This window comes from Clupea harengus, chromosome 11, assembly GCF_900700415.2.
Source record: "Clupea harengus chromosome 11, Ch_v2.0.2, whole genome shotgun sequence".
In the NCBI taxonomy this organism is placed as follows: Eukaryota; Metazoa; Chordata; class Actinopteri; order Clupeiformes; family Clupeidae; genus Clupea; species Clupea harengus.
Window position 1 is genome coordinate 23,950,264 of NC_045162.1, and position 15,832 is coordinate 23,966,095.

The 15,832-nt window shown below is 40.4% G+C and overlaps 2 protein-coding genes across 3 annotated transcripts; one reads left to right on the top strand and one right to left on the bottom strand.

Moving 5' to 3' along the window:
- Positions 1-12: 12 nt before the first annotated feature.
- Positions 13-7,717, top strand: cmtm6 (CKLF-like MARVEL transmembrane domain containing 6). 2 transcript variants are annotated; one of them, XM_012832582.3, is made up of 5 exons: positions 13-155; positions 419-531; positions 4,796-4,972; positions 5,184-5,282; positions 5,769-7,717. In XM_012832582.3, exons 2-5 carry the CDS (start codon positions 424-426, stop codon positions 5,952-5,954), a joined length of 570 nt encoding a protein of 189 aa, XP_012688036.2. In that variant the 5' UTR covers positions 13-155; positions 419-423; the 3' UTR covers positions 5,955-7,717. The 2 variants fall into 2 exon arrangements, with proteins under 2 accessions (XP_012688036.2, XP_031432280.1); XM_031576420.2 differs by lacking the exon at positions 13-155 and having other exon boundaries at positions 166-531.
- A 1,675-nt stretch (positions 7,718-9,392) lies between these two features.
- Positions 9,393-14,095, bottom strand: cmtm7 (CKLF-like MARVEL transmembrane domain containing 7). Its single transcript, XM_012832587.3, has 5 exons — positions 13,780-14,095; positions 12,104-12,280; positions 11,582-11,680; positions 10,956-11,037; positions 9,393-10,169 (listed from the first exon to the last, which is right to left on the bottom strand). The coding sequence occupies exons 1-5, from the start codon at positions 13,891-13,893 to the stop codon at positions 10,156-10,158; spliced, it is 486 nt and encodes a 161-aa protein (XP_012688041.2). The 5' UTR covers positions 13,894-14,095; the 3' UTR covers positions 9,393-10,155.
- Between the last annotated feature and the right edge of the window lie 1,737 nt (positions 14,096-15,832).

Sequence of the window (15,832 nt, forward strand, 5' to 3'; positions counted from 1 at the left end):
TGCTCATGAACTCACCAATAGTATTCAAACATCTTTGGTAGTGCTGCCTGCGTCACAAGCTCTCAACTAAACTCGGAAATATTGGCCCAAGTTTCACCAGACGTTGTTTTCGAAGTAGCCCTATTACCGACAGGACGTCGTTTTAGCAGTGAACTGTGAGTTAAGATAGGATGCCAATTGCTTTTCAATGAATTACATATGTTTTATTATTGTCGCGCGTGTGTAACAACTTACAGTAAATATAGGTTTATGCTTTCGGTTTCACTATTGTTCGCTTTGACGCATGTAGGCTACCTCATGATCGGTTTAAATAGTAGTTAGACAGCCCTATGGATTTTATTTAGCCTGCCGTAGCCTAATAGCCCTCTTCAACTTCGGTGTTGTTACCTGTGAGGGTTTACTTTCTGTCTTTTAACAGTTGCGATGGCCGACCATGCCAGTCCCTATGTTCCGACCACAACAGCGGTTCCAAAATCGAGCACATTTGGATATTTGAAGCTTCCTGGATTTGTTTTTAAACTCATAGAACTGGTAAGTAAAATGTTCAGTGATATATCCATCAGTAATCTTAATATTTATGCTCGCTTTGAAGTAGCTATAGCCTGCGTAGCGTAGCCCACTGAGGAAGTCTCGCCTCATTCTCAGCGGAAACCCATCGGCAGCAAGTCTTTGGCACTTACGTTTTTTTTTTTTCTGTAGTTGTTACAGTTTAAGGCAAAGAGACCGAATTTATTACTTTATTTTATGGCTCAGTTTAACATCTTTCTCACTGCATTCTTCTATAATATGGGTGCAAGGAGACTAGTTGACACACGAGACCCCTTTTGCCACTGAACTAGGCTATTTACTCATCAGCAGTGAGGTGGGCAGGATGAATGAGCAGGACATAATGTATAATATTCCTACCAAGAACATCACTTTTATATCTTGGAAAATTGTAGCTTTCATTTGCATTAGTATACTTAGGTCCTAACGGTTAGGTCAACATCATTTCTTATGTATGTTTGTTTAAAATTTGATAAGTAGATTCAAGAGTACAAGTCAAGACACAATTGAATGATATGCATTGAAGAGGTCATAATTTGGGTGTCCCCAAGCCTAGATCAGCTGTTTGAACCCACACTACTTCAATCATGACATTGAAGAACACTGTTCTGGATTATTGGGTGTAGAAATACACAGCCTACTGCTTTCTTGAATTTTGAGTGTGAAGGTGCATTGTTTCCAAACTGCTCAACCATCTTTGTTACACAACAGTCCGGAGTTGGAAATGGATAAGCCCAGGGTTGTTTCTTGTGGTTTTAAATGTAACAGTAGCTGTCTAGCCTGTACTTAGCAGGCAGACCAAGGCCTCTTCACCACCCTTTCATTGTTAGCCACTGGCGCAAAGAAACATTTGACAAAAGAAGAGTTCAGTCAACATGAGGATAAGAGTGGATGCAAGGGTGCAACTGCTGAAGTTTATGAATGATGTCCAATGGAGCTCATTAAAAACACCAGTAAGGCAGGCAGATAGGGCTAGAACAGTGCCTGCCTGTAATCTCTTAAACAGAGTCAGGGGTTAGCAGTACTGCCTGTCTTTGCGCCGCAAATGTAATTAACAAAAAGATGCTGAATTCAATTACGGGGGTCATTTTTAACATACAAAGAGAGAGTGTAGCTTCCATTTGGTCGAAGGGACATTTTTATGCCCATTTAAAGAGAAGTCATGAAAAGGCAGGATACTGGGAAATCATGGCAAGTATGTGAGGGTAATTAAATGAGGCTGCCATTCATTCTCGTTGTCTCAGATCTAGACAACTGTGCAATGGAAAATGTATCACCTATAAATGTTTTTTAAATTAAATTTGGTCATGCCTTTTCCTGTCCTTTTCCATTAAATACAATATATCTGTGTTCCCATTTACAGAAAGGCTTTTCACAGGTGATGCTTTTAACAGTCAGGATTACATTTATTTGCATTATACCTTTATCAATGGACTGTTAGCCTTAACCGTATGCTTCTGGTAGTCTAGCTAGGAGAGACAGGAAGTGTCTTGGCAGATGATATATGCACATTTTTCCACCTTTCATCACCCTCAGTGCACTTGCTAAACTACACAATACAAGACTGAACTTAAAAATTGTAACTTTGAAAGATAGCTGTGTTGGCTGATATATGTGTTCGTACCCGTGGGTTATCTTCCAGTAAGCTAGACTCCTAACACGTGTTTAGAAAGGCACTGGGACTTCCCCTGTCCATCATTGTATTGGTTTTTGTATGCGTTCTACTGTCTGGCTGCTTGGTACTTTCCAGTAAATCGGTAGTTCTTTATCAGATGGCTTTCCTTGTGCCTCCTTGTGCTCCACTTGTTAGGTACAGGCCTCGTCTTGTGTTGTGGTAAACAAAAAACTTGAGTGTTTAGTGTAGTGTTTGCTATGCCACCATGCATTAGCCACCAAACAGGTTAAGTGAATAGAACTTTTCCACACAGAGCCCATATATTAAATGGCACCACAGTGCACCAAAATGTCTTTCACAAAGGTTTGCAAACGTTCAGGTATTATACAGAGAGCAAGTGCATCCCCACAGTGTTGTGTCCTGTATTCATCTTAGGATAAGGGCCTTATGTTAAACCTTGCTTTAAAGACAGATTGTACAGTGTTTTAGATTCCAACCTTAAAAAGAAAAGATTCCCTGTTTCCCTGTTCTAGCTCCATATAAAGACTTCAAAAACATTTTAGACTTGAAAGACCTAAAGATACATTTAAATGTAGTGACCACAATTCTACTGTCATATGTGGCAGTGTTTCAATTCCAGTAGTAGTTGTACATGTAGAGTCACAACTGGTTCTTGAAAAATTTAAATTATCTAAACTCTGTATCACCAGACAGTTTCCATGACGGCAGGGGCGTTCCTGTCCCTACATAGAAGTCTGTTTTCTCCAACATCAGCGAAATTTAAAAGTTTCTTCTGAGGGTTAACTCCTTGTAAGATGAAAATGTGGAAGTTCTGTTCTGGTTATTTGTGAACACCGCCCACCAAGACATGGCATCCCCACAGCATCTGTGTTTTTGCAAATATGTCAATAAAGGGCACGCTGTTACTCATAAACATGAGGGACTTTTGAGAAGTAGGATCACAGTCTGTTCTGCAGCCATAAAGCAGGGGGCTTTTCCATGCGCTCAAACAGAAACCGAAATGTGCAATTGCTTAGACTGAGAAAATGACATAAGCATACACTCATACACACGTGCTGCTGACACGAGTGCCTTTAAAACACTCATAGATGAATCCACACACACTTCTGTTTGCATTTACATGTTGGACCAGGCAAGCATACTCTACCTCAAACCAAAGTAAAAGTACAGCGTCGCTCTGATGTGTGGATAGAGGGTTATTTTATTAAGGCAACACAGAGACGCTTTGTTGAGGCCGCTTCATTTTTATTGCGCTCCATTATAGCATTTACGTCAGAGACAGCCCCTTCTTCTGCCAGCAGTAAATGTTTAAATATAATCAGTGCAAAGGGTGTTCGTAAGTTGTAGGAGATTTTTAAGTGTCCTATTTTTTGTAACGGTGTCATGGCACGGGTTACCTTTTATATGGGTTATCACCAATTTGAATTCAACCTGCCATGTCCATCCAAAACGAACAGCATCATTACATGTTATAGGCCCATATAGTTAGGTCCAGACAAACAATTAGTTAATTACTGATTAGACAAGAGGTATTCCACGGGTGGGGATATCCCACTTGGACTCTTCCCCACTAGTCATCCCTCTGCGTTTGCTGCACTTTAACCATTGAATTGTACGACATCCACATTCCATTCATTCAAAGCGAGATCAGAAGGAAAGACAGGAATTTGATAACGTAACATTTGACAATTCTTCAGTGAGGAAAGGGATCAAATGCAGTAGGGGAAATGTACAGATGAACATGTAACGTGAAGACAGGTGAGTGTACAAATGAACACAGAGAGCCTTTCTGACTCAATTTGGCCGTAGAGTGACAGTACTCAGGGGGCAGAAAATGAATGGATTAAATAAATAAATTAGAAAGAAACGAAAGAAAACACAACTCTTCAAACTGTTGTAAAAAAAAAAAAAAAAAGAAGCAATATGACACTGGTGTTCATGGGCTTGGTAAAAGAGATCCCCATGACTGTGATTACCTGTGGGACTCTGGACTTATGGGGATATCCTTTACCAACCTCACTCTCACTCGTACGTACGTCAATTTCAGAAGTGTTCTTAAGACAAGATATTGTTCTTACCCCTAAAGTGAAGTGACTTTATGTTTCATGCATGCTTTTCACCTGTACTATGCAACAAGACCACACATATGGTAGCTGCTCCTGTGTGCAATGGTGCATATACAGGGGAAGGACTGCCAGCTCCTGCTTGACTGTATGCTGAATGCTTCAAAGGGAAAGTTTGTTTGGTTGGGTTAGATTCAAAAATTGGTTAATTATCAGCTGATTTTAGGTAAATAAATGTATTTAGCTTTTCCTCAAAATACTTTTGAGTTAGCCATAGAATGCAACAGCCTTGCGAGGGAACACAAAAATATCTCAAGGTAATGCAGAAGTATCAGCTTCATTCCAACCCCATTATGTTGTCATACAGAGACAACATTATAAACATTGTGTCCCTGTCCTACTACTTATGGACCTCACTGTACATCAGATCCACTCATTATTTAACTACACAGAGTGACGTGTTGATACTGTGTCTGTCTGTGTGTGTGTGTGTGTGTCTTGGAGAGCATAAAGGACCCCAGTTTGACTATTTCACTATGCATGTCCACAGGTCCTCTCATTTGTAGCCTTTGTCCTGGAGGAGGTGGTGACTACCTGTAACGCTTGTAGCCACCTCTATTTCTTTGAGTTTGTCAGCTGCACAGCCTTCCTCTTCACCCTTCTACTCCTCATCCTCCTTGCCACCCCACTGTACGAGAAAGTGGGCTTCAGTCAATGGGACCCCCTGGTCAGTCATGTTCAAATATACCTGTATACTTAAAATGTAAAAGATAAAATGGTACATTCTAACATAATATCTAATTTGTCTATCTGAGGATCACTTTTGTATTTTAAATGGAATATGGGCCTGTAGGATAAAATGTCATTATGTTTTTTATTAATTAGCTGTGGTGCGCATTCAGTTACACTTGTTTCTTAACACTGATACTCTTCTACAGGACTTTGTATATACAGTCGGGATTGCCCTTTTGTTTATAATTGCTTCTGCCGTCTTCCTCTCTGACAACGGTGGTAGTGAATTGGAGAAAGCAGCTGGGGTAAGAGTCTTTTAAACCATAAAGTTGTTTCTGTCATTTTAGTGGCACAGCAATGTAACTTTGTGACAAATGCTTTGTGGCCTCACGCAACAACAACTAGACCCACGCGCTAGCGATACGAGGACAGTGGTGTAAAAGTCAGCTACACTCTTCAACTTCAGGGGGAGCTCAGTAGCAGAAAAAATACCAATTCTCACTGAATGAGGCTTTAAATACATTTTTCACATCTTGCATAAAGAAATAAACATGAACTGCTCTATTTGCACTGCTAACTGCTAACCCTGCTAACTTACTGAAGCTTGACTGTTGTTCCTCAAGTGTAGGTGCTCAGTTTGATTGTTATTCTTCTATGTGTACTTACAATGGTACAATTTAATGTAATGGTCTGTGTGATTACGGAATGTATTGTTTTGATTTCATATTCATAGTTTTAAGTACATTTACCAGTGCTCTAGTCAACTTTTAAAATATGGTCCTGTTTTCTAGGTGTTTGGTATCATTGCCTCATTGGTATTCTTTGCAAACGCTGCATACCTCTACAAGGTAAAAGGAAAAGGAGTGATCCCCTGCACGACAAGCCGGACTGAGACAATCCAGCATCCCCAAGACCAACAGCCCCCAGGTGCTGTCGGTCCTGAGAGTGAGAAACTCACCAATGGGCAAGGCGTATGATGGACAACAACAGTCTGTCGCCGGCATGATTTGACTCATTTTTGACGTACAGTAAGTCAGTCTTTGCAAAGACACACTTACTGTAATTCCCAAGACAAAACGTTTTTAATCCAGTTTTGCATTTTGGATCTCAAATTGTTTAAAAGAAGCATCAAAATAAGAATGTGCCAAAGATTGTGTGTGCTTTTGGCTAAGAATTCATCTATAAATTAGGACATAAAATATGTCAGTCATTAAAAATGCATTTTTATATGAATAACATAACATGTTTTTCCCCTGTATTTTGGACATTCTAAGCATCGTACTGCATTTCAGGTGTTTTAGGTAATTTGTTTAAATGTTGTCAGGGTCTGAAAGGACAAAAAACAAATGCAATTAAATGTATGAAACAGAGAAGGAAGATGCATAGATTACACAGGAAATCTTCTAATCATTCACTTTGAAGTATATCATTGTCTTTATTTTCCTTTTTGCATTTGATGCAATCATGTTATCATAGTCATTTGATGCAATCCTGTTATCACTTAACATTTTTACCCAAAATTATGAGATTCCATACATCCACAACGCTAGTACATTCTATCATTTCCGTTTTTAATTCCACAAGGGGGCAGTCTAAAAACATCTAGGCAGACCAGAGGAGACGCATTGCTGTCTGTAGTTAAATCTAGGAATAGAAAGTACAAATTTGAGAGCTGTAATTGAGCTGTGTTCTAATAACACTGTCATAACTGAACAGATGTTTTAGATGCTGGAGGAACACACAGTCTGCTCAGTCAACAGCTGGCAAGATGTTACTTAGTGTACTTTTATAATATGTTTTTTTAAATCACTTTAAGTGCCTTTGTAATTGTTCATGTCATACCTGTGCATGTAAGTGTCTTTTGTGCCTTGTTGTGAGTGTTGTGCTTGTTGTGTTTCAAAAATATGTGGTTTGAGATTTCATGTTTTCCTGGCCCAGTTGTTTGAAAATAGATAAAGATTGTTTTCTGTTATTTAATTGGATGGGAAAAGGTTAGAGGTTGTATTTAAAAACACTGCAGAAATGGTTGCGCCAAGCAACATGCGGTTTTGTGTCATGGGGAAAGTGTATTTGGTTTTGGTGGACTGCACTGACAGAAATTTTAGCTATAAAATCCTTGTTCCCCAAACTAAGTTTGAATGATCTGGTAGGGATAATTTGTGTGTAAGGCCTACGGCAGGATACATTTTGTGATGCCCATAAGGAAAATGGACTGCAAGCTTATTGGGATATTCATCATCACTGTCCCATAAGTGTCCTTTCATGAGTAAATATGTATATGGGAATCTGTGCAGTATTGTTTTAACCTAATCAACTTAATAATGAACTCAATCCAATTTAATTCATTTACATAGCACTATTGTCAACTCACATTTTCCCAAAGTGCTTTAGAAAGCCCAGGGCTCAAACCCCAAGCACATAGGTGACAGGACCATGAAAGACTCCCTTTTAACCGGAAGAAACCTTGAGCAAAAGCCAGCTCGAAAGGGGGGACCCATCGACCAGTTGTGCATTACTCTAATTTTAAAAAGGCATATCCAATTTTAGTTTTCTTACCCTGACTCAAGGCTGGCTTATCTGTAGCTCTTTATTCTGAAAACTGTAAAGGCAGAGAAGAGATTGTCATTGATGCTGTCGGATTCTTCATAAAGCTTTTTGTATGTGACAGTGCATTCTGTATTGTGTCAGGTATACTCAGTGAAGTCATTTTTTTCAATAAATTCCTACATTTTAATATTAAGTTGAAAATGTGCACCAGCTTCATTATTACAATGCTGTTAGTTTGGGAAAAGTATCATTGAAGGGGATTATTACATACCAAGTTTGACCACAAGAGGGCATATGTATTCATGGCATTCCCCAATGTGAATTATATGATGTGATTGATGTAGAGGAAGTTTTCCACAAAGTGGCACATTTTGTACCGTGTATTATTTGTTTTGTTTTTGACTAACAAAAATAAATGTAATAACCCCATCCATGGGCATTGCACCCCATATGAAAAAAACAAACAGTTGTTTTTAATGTGATAAATGGATGCCACTAGAAGTTCCATAAAGACCTAACTCTTTACCTTTAGTTGTGAAGCAGTGTTCCATCACAGGTGCTGACTACTTCCTGTTTAAATGTTGGAATAAAAGAAAACAACTGGCAATTTCATCCAACACACATCTGGTGAAGCAATATCCTGGTTTGTTTATGGGGGGCGGGGGGTGTCAACTCATTGAGTGTGCTCTCGTAAAGTCAGAAAATAAACCCGAAGGAAGCCTCTTATTGAGGGAGGAGATGTTGCTCAAGAATGCCGGTGGCATAACCACAGGGACTGGAGGGGAGGGATGGGCAGAGCATGAGTCACGCTGTTTCCATGCGCTTCCCGGGATGGAAAACTCTCCCCTTCGGTGTAAACACTACGTCGACCTCTCACTTCTTCCATCGCTCTCACCCCTGCTCACTCCCCACGCCTTCTCTTCTGCCCAAGCCTCCTCTCCCCCACCCTCCCTATGCTTGGACCAGTTATCAGTACGTTTCTCTATCTGCATAGTTCATCTTAACCTCTCTCAGTCCTGTTTTGACTTGGAGCAATTGTACACTAAGAGAGCTTTTGGTTGGCTTCTTGGCAAAGCCTGTTAAATAGTTTAGAAGTTGAGATCTAAGACTTCAAGATATGAGGATTCAATGATTGCTGATAGAATTCACAGTACTCAGTAGAGGTTGTGTTTTTTTTGGTACTGTAAACACTGACATTCACATCCATATATGGGTTTCCCTCTACACTGCTCTCTTTCTCTTTGGCGGTCTACTCTCTGAATAGCATACAGCACTCCACCCACAAATAAAGTCCTTGCTTTCAGCTGACTGACACAAATGTACCCTACAGTATGGAAACATGGAGTGCTGCACAAGAGCACAGTGAGCACTGTCATCAGCAACACGGCTTTCAGCTCCCAGCTTCATATAAAGTCATGTGGGAGACGGTGTGCCACGGGCATCTCAGGGATCCAGCCATTTCTCTGCTCACAATGTAGCTGAGCAGAGGGAGACTCCTGCTAGGACTGTGATGGGCTGATTGTTTTGTGACTTCTTGCCAAAGTGAAGGACCACGCAGATTGAAGAAAAGGACCCACCATACCAGATTGCAGGGTTCAGCTGAAGGAGAGTCCTCCTTCCTGCCTAAATATAGCAACACGTTTTGAAGGGATGCAAAGCACATGATGTAATTGGGATTTCCTTCTTTCCCCAAAGCCATTAGTGAGGATCATAAATGCAGCCGAATTCCCAGCTGTGCGGAGAAATTGAGCGTTTGGAGTGATGACTTGCTTTTAAGAGCACAAGACAACGTTCACAGACTTGTAAGTTGTTCCCAAAGACAGAATTTCTTCAGCTGTTCCCTCTCACATAGACACGGTAGACGGTTATATGAAATTGGTGACTTCATTTAAAAGGCAAATAGCTGCATGTCCAAGTCTGGACCAACACAAAGCATATATAACAATAACAACCAAAGCATATATAATCATAACAGTCAATTCAATCTGTATAAAAAAATATGGCTACAGTTGGCCCACTGCAAGGGCCAATGAACCACTGAGACTATTTCTAAAACAATCACTCTTATTCAGTCAAGAACCTGGTCTCACATTATGAATACTGTGCCTGTGCAACTAACACTTGTGTAGTTGTTTAACTTCTTTGCTCATTTAGTACATATGCAGTACATAGTACTTACCATATAGAAAACAAATTTACTTTAGAGATCAATTCATATTATTTAGACGTAGAGATTAATTCATTTTTTGTCTAGTATTAGTTTACTTATTATATAAACAGACACGTAGTAGGGCACATTACCATAACATGGGATCAGTAATTCTGTTGAAAGTCCATATACCAGCCAAGTCACTACAGTAGGAACTCTTCAAGGAAACAAAGGGCCAAATAAATATAGTCAACTGCTAATTGCATATCTCTGGTACTAAATACTAATGAAAACCTTTCCTTTTCCGTTTGTAAAGGCATGGCTTGAAACACTGATCAAAATAGCCACGATAAATGCTGATAAAAAATAGTTTTTGGCTAAGCTTGGCATGCGAACACTTTCAGGCTCTTAAAACAGTAGAAGTGCTTTCTTGTAACAACCAAAAAATGGAGCCATCTCATTTCTTGGAGGCACGTCCTTTTTTACACTGCTGCACCTAAAGAAGGAGGATGAGCAAAAAAGAGAGAAGAGAAGAGAAGGCAAAAGGACTGATTAGTTATTTTTTCTGTTCAGTGTGTGTGATGTGTGTGTATGGGTTCAGTGTGTGTAATGTGTGTGTGTGGGGGTTCAGTGTGTGTGATGTGTGTGTATGGGTTCAGTGTTAGTGATGTGTGTGTATGGGTTCAGTGTGTGTGTGATGTGTGTGTGTGGGTTCAGTGTGTGTGATGTGTGTGTGGGGGTTCAGTGTGTGTGTGATGTGTGTGTGTGGGTTCAGTGTGTGTGATGTGTGTGTGGGGGTTCAGTGTGTGTGTGATGTGTGTGTGTGGGTTCAGTGTGTGTGTGATGTGTGTGTGTGGGTTCAGTGTGTGTGTGTGTGATGTGTGTGTGTGGGTTCAGTGTGTGTGTGATGTGTGTGTGTGGGTTCAGTGTGTGTAATGTGTGTGTGTGGGTTCAGTGTGTGTGATGTGTGTGTATGGGTTCAGTGTGTGTGTGATGTGTGTGTGTGGGTTCAGTGTGTGTGTGATGTGTGTGTGTGGGTTCAGTGTGTGTGATGTGTGTGTATGGGTTCAGTGTGTGTATGGGTTCAGTGTGTGTGATGTGTGTGTATGGGTTCTGCAGTTGATATGCCCATATATTCTGAAACAGCTGAAAGACAGTATTGTACTTTGGTCCATTTTGGAAGAGAGTTTGCACCGGCCAGATCCTGGTAAGTCTACCAATTAAAATACTGCTTGTCGGAACGAAGCATAATGGACTAGTGTGTTTCAAGTATGTAACTTACTGGTAGGTTGGGATCCACAAGTGACTTTGTAGGAGGTCCACATGCTAATGGCCAGCAGAACAGTAGCGATGAAGCCAAACACCTGTGAGGAAATTATACTTTAACACCCCAGCCTTTTCACATCTGCTTCATCTACTAGATGGAACTGAGACAGGAAATTAGCAGAAATGACTAAAGTAACAACACTCTCCATGACACAGTATTGGTGTTTTCCTCATCCATTTGCAAAGTATTCAGACATAATCAGCATAAAACACTGCCATTCCAATAACCAGGAACTGATGACTGATCGTGTGTGAGTGAGATGAGTGTGGCATTGATCTGATAAAGACCTTCAGCTCACATCTGTCAAACATTGTTGTAATGTTATGGTCATTAAATATTTACTGTTCTCTGGTGCAGCCTTTACATAGACTTTCATTTGCAATCAACTACACCCACACAACTGATAACATTTCTTTTTGCTTTGGCAATCATCCACATATATTTACATGATAACAAGCTGAGGGTGGTATTTGGATTCAGTCTTGATTTAGGCCTTTGGAATGATAAACTGATGCCAACTGGCCGCTATTTCAGGCATCCAGTGAAAGATATAAATAAAAAACCTCTCATAGGGAACTCACTGATCCAGCAATTAGGGCGGAGACCCCCCCGTTCTTCACGGCCACGACTATGGAGGCAATGAAGATAAGGATGGTTCCAATCACATAGTGCAGGAACTCCTGATACAGAACAAGACAAACAAACATCTCTAAATATTAGACTTGTAAATACACACAGGAGAAAATGCATGCATAACAGTCCAAAGAGAGTGGGTTAAAGATGCATGGCCATTTAGCAGAGGCAAATATAAGGTGGTTCAGTGTGTGTGTGTGTGTATGTGTGTGTGTGTGTGTGTGTGTGTGTGTGTGTGTGTGTGTGTGTGTGTGTGCACGCGAATTAGTGCTTGTGTGTGTGTGTGTGCACGCATGTGAATGAGTGTTTGTGTTTGTGTGTGTGTGTGTGTGTGTGTGTGCACGCATGTGAATGAGTGCTTGTGTGTGTGTATGTGTGTGTGTGTGCACGCATGTGAATGAGTGCTTGTGTGTGTGTGTGTGTGTGTGTGTATGTGTGTGTGTGTGTGTGTGTGTGTGAGGTTAAATCACCGTCAGGGTCCAATTAATGCAAGGGATTTTGCTCTGAAGCCTCAGCATGTGCATGATGAAGAAGATGAGGAAGGCTATGAGGAACCAGAGAGTGACCACCTCGAAGTAACGCAAGGCTGAGTAGTCAGTCCAGTACTTAGAGCAGTGTACACACAAGAAGGCGATTAGGAGTGTGACCTGCATAAACATAGACACAAAATACACACACACCAGAATGAGAAAATCAGTTTTTTTTTGCACATGGATTTACATGCAATATATGGAACACTGTTTTCCAAGAATTAGTTTTAAAAAAGAATGTCATTCAGTGTTAACCTCCCTAATTCAGGTCTGCCAAAATGTATCAGGCAATCCCCACTCGACTGTGCATTTCAGTGGTATCAAAGCAGGACAGAGCAAAGCGCTAAATGACAAGCAATGAATTCACTCTCCTGCAAATGGGTCAAATAGTATGGAGGATTTTCTGTTACATATGTTTAATTATATTTGTCAACATATCCATCAATTATCCATAAATCTTTCAATTGTTTATTCTAAAACATATCTCACTTTATATTTCATAATAACACATTTAATGAAGGACAGATGTATTGAAGGATAGATTGAAGAATACATTGAAGAAGGCTGATTGATTTTGATTGATTAAAGGCAAAGACTAAACTTTGGAGACTCGAGAAACATTGAGGAAATGGTAAGTCCAGTTAGGGTTTTTTGCTCCATGAAGGGTTCAGCTAAGCTCAGCCACCAAGGGCCACCAGAATTTGTGGGGAATCTTCCAGTAGTGTAAATGAATACTAATGACATTTTGGATTGTCAGTTTGATTAAAATATGTGATCTAAACATAATGGGTGTAATCTTTGATATTTGTCATGGCCCAAGGCTTTCTCTGGCATTTTTGCAGGACTTTGCATCTCCTTGTAACCTAGTGACAGTAGATTGTCACGAGACAAAAAGAGGTAGGCCTAAATGACCGGTGTCTAGCAATGCTTTTAAGGCTTTATTGATGCTATAATGATAAAAAATAGGTGAAATTAAAAATGATGTCAAATAAATGGTCACATGGTCAGATAAAAGCAGGTGCCCATTATTATTTAACACAAATCAAAATCACACTTCCAAAGTTCTGAAAAGTTTAAGTGTCATACATTTCTCCAAGATTTCCGTCAGGCAAACTACATTTCCACAAATCTTGATTGGGGTGGGGCTGGTGGCCAACACCTTCTGCAAGACTTCCTCTGCTTCAACAGCAACACTTTATTTGCTAGGCAACAGTCAAAACAGCTCTGCGTCATCATGATGATTACAAATGAGGGGCAGGATATGAAATAACTGGCCAACTAGCCGTCCTTTTCCTGTGGTTCTTATCAGTTGCAGATCCCCAAGATGTTATGTTTAAATACATTTACATTTGCATTACATACGGTAGGCATATCGAACTTGGAACTGGCTAAGATATTACCCTCACAAGGGGGCGGCGTTTTCCCTACACATGGTTTTCACTACAGCGTAGCACTCGGAAACGCATCGTGCGGGGGGAAGGCCGCTTAGAAATCAGTGTTAAATGGAGCTTTTTGCTCCTAAGAACATATAAGCTTTCACGAAGCAGCGGAATACATTTGAACCAGAAGCAAGATTTTAAAAGTAAAAAAAAAATGTTTATGGGGATATTCCTTACCACTTGTGCGATTTTCAGTAGCCCTGGTACAGAACGCGTGTAGCCCAGATTTGCGAAACCTCCACCCGACGACGATGATGTGGTGGTAGTTGTGGTTGTAACTACGTGAGACATCCTGGATTTCTAAACTGAACGATTAAATGAGAGTAGTAATTTACGTTCGCGTTGCAATCCGCTGCTGAATGCGCTCCTTTTCAGTAACGGTGTGCTCTCGAACTTCCCATAGGGTGTGACCACATCGTGGGGAGGAGGGGCACACATAGTTTCTTTTAACAGTTAAATGTTGACTTTTGCAAATGGCCTGGATCGACGCGGGGGGATGGGAGAGAATGGTCCTGAACAACACTGGACAATCCTCGAATTCATTCATGTGGGCTGAAATGTCTATGATGTAACCGAACTATGATCAGAACATGCACACATGCGTTGTTACTGTCTCATTGAATGGAGGCAGTTTAGGCCCTAAGAGTGTTGAGATGTTTGGTGTTGTGAATAGCCTATCTATACAAACACTATGCAATGTAATATATTTTCAACTCGTTCTCAAACCAGATATGTGGAATTCTTCATTTTATTGTCAAAAGGCAAAAGGCTTTATTGTCAAAGTCCATTTGAAAGCCTTGTGAACTCAAAACAGCTGTGAATCTGTCATTGCATTTGCAACCAGTGTCTGGCCACCCAGGCAGTCAAAATAGTTTAATAAGCTGTAAACTACTTGACGCACATTCTGATTATTTACACCTAAAATTAGTCATTATTAGCACATCGTAATTAGTATGTAAATTGTGCATTATATTTAGATTACTAATTAAGACTTTAGTGTGTGTGTGTTTGTCTGAGTGTGTATGCAGAATCGGTAGTGTCTGTATTATTAACTGACACACGTAGTAAAAAAAATAAAAGAAGTTAGTTATGTAGATCTACCTCGCATATAATCTATAATTGCATTTCCTGTTGAAATGAGAACAGAATGCTGATTTATAAATATCGTATCCTTCTTCAGCATTCAAGGGTAAGAGGTAGCGTAAAAGTGGTAAAGTGGCATTAAAATCGAAATTCTGGATTTTTTAACCTGGGCCATAGTTTCCCATCTCGTTGGGTCCAAATTATTCAAAAACGATCGAAATCGGTCCAGTATTGAGTTAGAACGCTATATAACCGGCCGCTGCAAAACAGTTTTTAAATGGGGAACGCATTCGTGGTAAACCGCTTTTCCCCGCTACTGACACGCTGTAATTTTCTACAGTTTCATTCCAGTTATTGAGGTTAACAGACACAGGTCCATCTCTGTATGCATCCTTTCCATATTTCCAGACACTTCTAAATCAATACCGGACCGATTTTGATCGTCAATTGTCCTTAGTTTGGACCAGTGGCGTTTCTACATTAGGGGCAGGTGGGGCACTGCCCCACCAGATCCAGATGACGCTGTTGTGCAGAAAGCTCAATGCATTCGTACTTCGCGGCAAAATATATATATAATATAATATATATTTGTATGCAAAGTAGCGTGAATATATGTGTGTGAATAAACTTGACTCACAAGCCTTATAGTCTTGTTTTGGAGTAATTTGATTCGTGTGTTTTTCTGTCTGTTTGCTTGCTCTGTGAAATGCTGCTCTCCGCTGTCCCTCCCTTTCCTGTGGGCAACGGCCCACGCTGCCCCACCGTTACCATGAAAACACCAATGAGCGTGAACCACATAGGCCAAAGTTAACATTGAGCGGTGGGCACTTTCAGATGTGCCCCACGAAATCTGCCTGGCAACTAGACTGGAATAATGCGAAAACCGCGAGACCTGTACCCCGTGACTAAGAAAAAAAAAACCATACAGTCAGATCAAAATCAGACAGATCAATGCCAGTAACGTTACTGCTAATTAGCTATCGCTAGTTTTCGAGTATTTTGGAAGTGTTTGAATTCAGCCTACAATGAATAATGTAGACTATTTGTTGAGGGTGCAATTTAGTACATTGTCGTTGGAAGAGAAATTAGAAATGAAACGTAGAGTAAACAGCAGAGACTGAACGCCCTCTCCATGCTTTCCATTGAA